The sequence below is a fragment of the Gastrolobium bilobum genome, unplaced genomic scaffold (genome assembly GCF_033153095.1).
Source record: "Gastrolobium bilobum isolate Gb01-03AN ecotype WA unplaced genomic scaffold, APGP_CSIRO_Gbil_v1 utg1221, whole genome shotgun sequence".
NCBI lineage: Eukaryota > Viridiplantae > Streptophyta > Magnoliopsida > Fabales > Fabaceae > Gastrolobium > Gastrolobium bilobum.
Genome location: NW_026897257.1, coordinates 1,970,146 through 1,978,215, shown reverse-complemented (window position 1 = coordinate 1,978,215; position 8,070 = coordinate 1,970,146). Strand labels below are relative to the sequence as shown.

At 38.1% G+C, this 8,070-nt stretch overlaps 2 protein-coding genes across 8 annotated transcripts; one reads left to right on the top strand and one right to left on the bottom strand.

Annotated features, from left to right (window-relative positions):
• The first annotated feature begins 424 nt into the window (after positions 1–424).
• Positions 425–3,111, top strand: LOC133305556 (PHD finger protein ALFIN-LIKE 4-like). Of its 7 annotated transcripts, none has more exons than XM_061505818.1 (5): positions 425–788; positions 992–1,024; positions 1,353–1,581; positions 2,171–2,306; positions 2,634–3,111. In XM_061505818.1, exons 1-5 carry the CDS (start codon positions 692–694, stop codon positions 2,859–2,861), a joined length of 723 nt encoding a protein of 240 aa, XP_061361802.1. In that variant the 5' UTR covers positions 425–691; the 3' UTR covers positions 2,862–3,111. The 7 variants fall into 7 exon arrangements, with proteins under 7 accessions (XP_061361802.1, XP_061361801.1, XP_061361795.1 ...); XM_061505817.1 differs by having other exon boundaries at positions 2,622–3,111; XM_061505811.1 differs by having other exon boundaries at positions 2,604–3,111.
• A 137-nt stretch (positions 3,112–3,248) lies between these two features.
• On the bottom strand, positions 3,249–7,092 carry LOC133305526 (protein PLASTID MOVEMENT IMPAIRED 1-RELATED 1-like). Its single transcript, XM_061505773.1, has 3 exons — positions 6,021–7,092; positions 4,733–5,906; positions 3,249–4,633 (listed from the first exon to the last, which is right to left on the bottom strand). Exons 1-3 carry the CDS (start codon positions 7,090–7,092, stop codon positions 3,523–3,525), a joined length of 3,357 nt encoding a protein of 1,118 aa, XP_061361757.1. The 3' UTR covers positions 3,249–3,522.
• Between the last annotated feature and the right edge of the window lie 978 nt (positions 7,093–8,070).

The window sequence follows — 8,070 nt, the reverse complement described above, 5'->3', positions numbered from 1 at the left end:
ATTATGCCCATATAAATTCCAGACTAAGACCCGTCTAATTATCCTATAGATAGACAATAGGTATGCCCAGCTCACTTTATTACCCTATCCCTATTTCATAACTCCTCAGTCACTGAGTAAACAACTGCTACTGCCACTATCCAAAGCTTCTCCTACTCCTTAATTTTGTGAATTATGATAATTTTATACTTTTTAGTAGTATTATTTCCACACGTGTTAATGCTCATTACATTTTTTTGTTTAATATAAAATATTTATCTAACTATCTCAAAAAATTTAAGACGTAGTTTTACTTAAATAAACAAAATACAAACAAACAAGGTATCTTATCTTTTGATCCAAAATTTAATTAAGAATTTAGTAATTTAGTTTAATTAATATAAGAATGAGTAGGTGAATTGATTACCGTAGCCAGAGAGGGTAGAGTAGTAGTAGTAGACACACACACACCCGTTGCTTTTTTGGTGTTCCCTCTCTTTTTATACTCCTTCTTACTTCTTCTTACCCTTACCGGAAATATTGCTTTCTGCTTCTCACGGCCGTCTTCGTCTTCCCTGATTCACAATACTTCTCTCTCTCTCTCTCTCTCTCTCTCTCTCTCTCTCTCTATATATATATATATATATATATATATATATCTGTTTGTTGCATTTTCCATTGTTGAAGGAGAAAACTCCGAAGCTGTAGGGTCATGGACGGTGGAGCGCAGTACAACCCTCGTACCGTCGAAGAGGTTTTCAGGGACTTCAAGGGTCGTAGGGCTGCCATGATCAAGGCTCTCACTACTGGTCTCTCTTTCTCTCTCTCTCTCTCTCTCTCTCTCACACACACACACACACACACACACAGTCTTCTCTCTTTCTGCTTCCAAACACTCGCGCAGAGTGTGTCTTACTCGCACTTGTTCTTCCTTTTGTCTTTTTTTCCCGTTCTAGGGTTTTCTCTTTCTATACATTCTAAAGTTAAATTTCCCCTTTTTCTTTTTGGGCAGATGTTGAAGAATTTTTCCAGCAGTGCGATCCTGGTTAGGGTTTTTATTTATTTATATTTATTTACTCTCTCATTGCTTTTGTTCTTTGCGTGTGTTGGGTCTGTAATTTATCGCCTTCTATGTCTAGAATATTATGTTATTCAAATCTTTAATTTCTTTTCCTTACATTATATGGCATTGTATAATAGTGTAATTAATTATTATTTTGTGCATGTGGCTCAAAACTTTGACTTTGAATATTGTTTCTTTTTTTTTTCCCTATTTGCTATGCTCGAATTTTTGTATTTAATAATACAAGTGAACTATATTGTAGTCATATCTATTGATACTTCATTTATTCAACTGTTGTGTTGTTCACCAGAAAAGGATAATCTTTGTCTGTACGGGTTCCCCAATGAACAATGGGAAGTTAATTTACCTGCGGAAGAAGTTCCTCCCGAACTTCCCGAACCTGCATTGGGCATAAACTTTGCTAGGGATGGGATGCAAGAAAAGGACTGGCTGTCTTTGGTTGCCGTTCACGGCGATGCATGGTTACTTGCCGTGGCTTTCTACTTCGGGGCAAGATTTGGTTTTGATAAATCTGACAGGTACAATTCTGCGTTCTAATCCTTTGTTTTGTTCTGCTCCAAGCAATGCTTTTCTAGGTTGGACGAGAACATATTTTGAATGCCTGTCATTTTCTTGTACTTATGAACTTTAGATCTTATTATGTGGCAATGCAGTTTTGATTTATTTAATGGAAAAAACATTATAATTTATATTGCTACAGAAGAAATATTGTTTCAAGAAGATTGAGAGATTGAAGAAGGAGAGACGTCTTGTACAGAATTTGCATTTGGGATTCTAAGCTTTTATCTCTATATGGATAAAAAAGGGTTTAAACCCTTTTCAGTGTTTAGTTGAGTATATATGATGAGCTGGTAGCTATAAAGTTTTCATTTATATCAAGCCTCCACACTGTGTAAGTGTTTTGGTTATTGTTCCGTATGGTTTCTTGGTCACTAGACAGTAATGGTGAACAAGTTGGATGGAATATAAAACTTACGTGATATGATAAATGTCAACAAAATTGGTTCCTTCAAAGATAAAAGATTGACTGTGGCATGTGTTTTGGCAGATTTATACTTGTGATTTATATTCTGTTCTATGATAGTGTGCAATTAATTCTCTTTGCAGGAAACGGCTGTTCACTATGATTAATGATCTACCAACAATATTTGAGGTTGTGACTGGAGCTGAAAAGAAACAGGCTAAGGAAAAGTCATCTGTCTCAAACATCACCAGCACCAAATCAAAGTCCAGTTCAAAAGGGGTAAAAGAAAAAGTTTATTACCTTCACTCTTACCTGTTTATTATTTTCTCTTCTTTATATGTTTTTTAATTGTCATAATTGCTCTATTACAAAATGTGTGGACTCTAGTAATGCATCGTCGACTTTAGCTTGTCACTTTTTTGAATCCATGTATCTCTTATTCTTTTCTTTTTTCTTAGATGCTTGAACTAAGTAATTTCCAATGCTGAATAGAGTTGTGATGCTGCTTACTTATTCATTTATTTCCTTCTTAATATGTCACTTCTGCATTATTGTTTCCGTATTGGAACAAAATAGCGAGGATCTGAACCAGAGAAGTATTCGAAGCAAACAAAGGATGAGGATGAGGGATTGGATGAAGAAGATGAGGAGGAGCATGGGGAGACCTTGTGTGGTGCATGTGGGGAGAACTACGCATCTGATGAGTTCTGGATTTGCTGTGACATATGTGAGAAGTGGTTCCATGGCAAGTGTGTGAAGATCACTCCTGCCAGGGCCGAGCACATTAAGCAGTATAAGTGCCCCTCATGCAGCAATAAGAGAACACGGCCTTGATATTGTAGGGATGTGGGTTAGTTCTCAGTTCTCACCCGTAACTAAATCATGTTGGTCTTTTAACTAGTTAGTAACGTAGGCTTCCTTTGTCAATGCAATTGTGGTGCGGCATATGTATTTAGTACGACGGATATATTATTTAATATTTGATAGTTTGCAGGTTCTGAACATGTCTCCGACGTTCATCCTGTACTGCGATATTTATGTTCTTTGGACATGATAGCATACTTGTTTGTGCAGAAGGCTACATTTGTGCTATATATAACAGTTCATCTAACAATGTTCTACCTGTTCGTCGACTGCAATATAATTAATTCGATGCGATATACAAATGCTACTTCCATAGGACATAAATACAACATATGCATGCATCACGTTGTTATATTACAAACGGCTTTACAAAAGAAAAATGTGCCTACAGTAAAATCCATCTCTCTCTCTTTTTTTGTTTTAATAAAATCCATGACATTGTGTACTCCATATCTCGTACAACAACGCATTTACTCGAGGGTAGGTCCTCTTAGATTGATGCTCATACAAAACAACCCCCAAGCGAGTTCAGAATCACATGGCTTAAATGAAGCAACAACTCCAACAATACCATCTTAAGGAAAAACCATCTTCAAGAAAAAAGAACTGAATCGCGCATTCAACTCATCATTTAACGTACTCTAATAGTTTCATTCTGTATAATGATATTGGGATTTCTTATATGCGGATTTAGTGCTACCAATTCCTTCCATTTTGCTCCAGTACCATAAATACGAGATGATATGCTCCACAATGTGTCACCAGGTTGCACGTTTGTGGTGACAGGAGCACTAGATTTAGATGCAGCCTTTGGCTTCATTAATGGATTCTTATTGCTCTTCCCCATTCCATTAGCAAGCAACCAGCGGGAACCAGACTGTTGCTGCCTTGAACTACCCCAAAGCCTCTTTACGTGAGACTCGGTCTTAAGACCCGCAACGTGGACTTCTGTAATTCTGAACTGAGGAATGCCTTCCTCTTCAAAACTTTTCTCCTCTTTGATGTCTTTCATCACCACCTTAGGTACTATTTCACACTCATCATCCTCGACATTATTGTTCCCCACCTCAGACACACACCTGTAAATTTTTTGCTTTGGTGGGACAAACACTCTCTCGACTTGTATAAGAGCCAGCATTGGTGTTCCAACAGGCTCATAATTTCTAATAGGATCACGAAGTTGCACCATTAATACTACTGTGAAATTGTTTCCCAGCAAACCACATTTCATGCCACGGCCTTTGCCTCGTTTCATCGCTCCCTTTGAACTCCCACGGATTAAGTCAAAAGAGTTAGCATGATGGGCAGCAAGAAGTTTGGAAGTGTGCTCACTGATATTATCTATATCATCAAACTCACCAGAATCCAGCCTCATCCATTCATCAAGAGTTAATGATAGGCCCATTATCCCATCAACACCTTCACTGCTGTCTTTTATATCTAACAAATGCAAAGCAGCAGATCCATCCAGGCCAAGGGACTCACTAATATTAACCCCCTTGCCTTGGAGAGCTGAAATATCCCCAAAGGATTGTGCAATGATGTTTGATGGTGCATCCTCCTCCGACATCCCAGATTGTATTCTCAAACCCTCCATTGAAAGTGCTTCAATTTTATCCATAGCCAATGGAGCGAGATCTTCCAATGAAGCAAACTCTGAGCCTCTCTGGTTGCCTTTCAGGCCCCTTTGCACGCAAGTAGAATCTTGCCCTGTTATCAAATCATGCTGCAAATGGCATTGCCTACATAAAGGAAGCAAAATTCAATCAGTATAACATTTTAAAGGACTAGCTATGAAAAATCTCACTTCAAGACAAGTGATAAAAAAAGGATAGACAAACCTGTCTGTTCCCTCCAAGACTGGCACCGCTTCCCATGATATTTGTTGCATTGTCTTCCCTGTGATATCTTCCAGAGGCATTAACTTGTTTGCCTGCATCGAAAGCTTTTCAATTCCCACTGAAGCAAAACACTGCAAAATCTCCATAATCCCAGAACCCATTTCTGCAGGCATCACAACGGGGTTGGAAACCTGCATGATTAAGTTCCCACCACTTTTAGTATTCCTAAAAAGGGAGGGATTCATAGATCGTAGAAACCCCCCATCTTTTGTCTGAAGAAAAGGACCCATCCCCTCTGCTAGAGGAGGTAATATGTGAGGCTCTTGAGGTAGTAATTGTATTGGACTTCCAAAACCAGCAACGTCTTTCGGTGGAGAATGCTGAAAAGCCTTCTCATTCAAACCCCATTCACGCATTAAGGCTTCTGTTTCCAAGTCTTCTAGCATCTGGGCCTTGCGTTTGCTCCTCATATCCTCAGACTCGATTACATGCCCTTCTTGCAGACCTTGCAACAAGGATGGTGACTTAATGCCTGTAGAGAACTTCAACTGTTCAGATACAAAAGAAGCATCACGGCCACCATCTGCTTCATTATCATTGCCCATGTCAAAATCAAATAAATTGAAGCCCTCAGACAGAGCGTCCTTCTCAAATTGTCTTAAAAGGAGCTCTCTTGGAGACTCAGGCTCGCTTTCAGAACTCAAGCCCATTGGACTAGAGTCCATGCCTAGCATACTTAAAAATTCACTGGCTACTAATTCTGTAACATCATCCAAGCTATGTGACTTTCTCATCTTACATTCAGATTTGGCTTCCAGAATTTTAGGAGATTCCCATGCCACTGTCTCCAACTCTGAGACACTATTTAAAGCCGATTCTAGTTCTTGCAGGAGAAGTTCTTTCGTGCATAAATCATCCTTTCTGTAAGAAATTTCATGTACCACAGCACTTTCCTTAGAACTATCATTCAGTTCATCCAGGGAATCCTGTTTAACGCCATTTTGAAAAGATACTTGTATTCCAGCAGTATCAAGGGTACGGGTACTATCAACTGTATGATCATCAACAATAGCCTTTACGATGGATTCCTCTAGTTTAACATGTTCATTTGATGAAAATTCAATGCCATGATCAATAACAGAAAATCCATTACCTTCACACGCTTCAGGATTTTCTTTTCCAGAATCAAGTAAAGGATAAGCATTTGGCTTAACTGTCTCCAGGTTTTCATGAAACACATCAAACTCAGGTTTGTCATGCACTGGACTAAATGTTTTTCCTTCATTACCTGAATGCTCTTCTGGCTTTTCTTTTTCAATATCAGATGCATCCGGTTTGATCGGCTCAAGATATTTTTTAAATACATCAAGTTCAGGTTCATTGTGCAGAGGACTAAGGATCTTTTCTTCATCAAATTTCTTACATAAGATGTCTATTGAGATGGCTAGTGTTGATTTTGATGATGGAAAAACTTCATGAAGATCCTTTACCTCATCTACATTTTGAGATGAACACTGACTGGTCAAACAAGGCAAACTTGCAGTACGATTGGGTTTTATATCTGATTTCATCAAAGCCATACTATTTTCCCCCGATGCCAATAAAAAAGGAGCACTAAGGTTGTCTCTGGCAACACCAGTGTTATCACCAACCACCACATACCCGAAACTGACATTCATTGCTGCACCCCTAGCCGTTCCTGATAATCTAAAACTTGTAGTCCACTTCCCTGAGCTCTTTTCCTCTTCAAGATCTTCCAGTGTGAGAGGAAGCAACCTTGTGAGATCCACCCGGTGCTTCCCTAAATCAAGTTCTGGCGCACCAACCACAGAAGCATAGAGCAAAAAATGCTTAGCTTCATATTTTGCAGAATTGTGGGGTCCACTCCTACTTCCATTGATTGGACAAGTATAAGTCAACATCTCTTGAAACTCAGCTACACCTTCAATGACCTTGGCTGGAGTAGTCACCAAAACCTCATCCCTCCTCTTCCAATACACACAAATGCTAGAATCATTGAAACTCAAAGGCAACCCTTCAATCAAATGAACTTGTAGAGAAAAACTACAATCAAACTTCCTATTGCGGGTGAATGAAAGGGCCTTGAATCCCTTCCAATTCCATATAGACTTCTTATCCTTGCGCAAGTCATCTTCTTTACTGGCTTTAGGCTTTGATTTGGGATCAGGTGACCGGGCTTTCTCGGTGGATTTTGATCCAGATTTTTTCCCTGTTGATGTTGAATTCCTGGAATAGCTTTTTTCCATGTAGAGATCTTTGCTTATAGCTTCAACATCTTTTAATAACAACTTGGTCTCCTCTTCACCACTCTTTTTACCACCTTCCCCTTTGGACAACATCATTTTTTGTCCAGAAACCAAAAATGTTCAAATTAAACAAAACACAACCCGGAATTCAAAATGAAGAATAAATAAATAAACCCATTCATCTTATAGCAGATTAATAAATTCTGTAGCAGGAAAGGGAAAAAGTAAATTATAGGTGTTTAGATTGATTACCAGTGGCGGTGGAAAGGATCGAAAACATCAGAAGAGAAATTCAAAATTCAAGCTTTGGTGACCCAAAAATAAAAATCCAATTTTGACTTAAAAAAAGAAAGAAAGAGAAAAGAAAAGGAAACGACAGGAAGGGTTGTGAGCAGAGCCTTGTTATCTTCTTCTTCTTCTTCCTTCGTTCCTTCCTTTCCCCACACACAATCTCTGAATTGCCCTGCCTCTTTCAAAACGGAATAAAAGTATAAAATATTAAGGGGGCCAAGGCCAAGCTTTTTATTTTCAGTGTATGTTATCATCTATTCTATTCTTATATTTTCATGCTATTAACTGTTTCTTTCTACTTTCTATTTATGCATGTGAATCTGTGATGCTGTATCCATTTCACATTTCCTTTCGCTTTTGCCCTTTCCAACAGACACGAATTCAAATTCAAGTCTTCTGTCCGTTGGTGTTTTTTTAAATTATCAGCATTTTTTTAAAAAAAAAACAAATACAACTTTTAGTGCCTCTAGCAAGGTGTTTTGATTTCCACCTCTAGGCAAATTGTCCATTTCTCAAATAATCATATTTTATAATCTTTATTATCCATGCGATGTCTCTTTTACCCATTTGGGGATTTTAATGGATTAATTTTCCTAAACGGTATCAGAAGAATTTTATTTTTCAATGCGGGGTTTTTGAGTTTCGCATCCTAGCCCACGAGATATTACCACCGAATTTGGTGCACTCTTTTTTTTGAATATCGAATTTGGTGCACTCTTTTGTTAAAAAGGGATTTATTTTTTTTACCCATATTTTTTATATATATTTTTTAAAATTCTA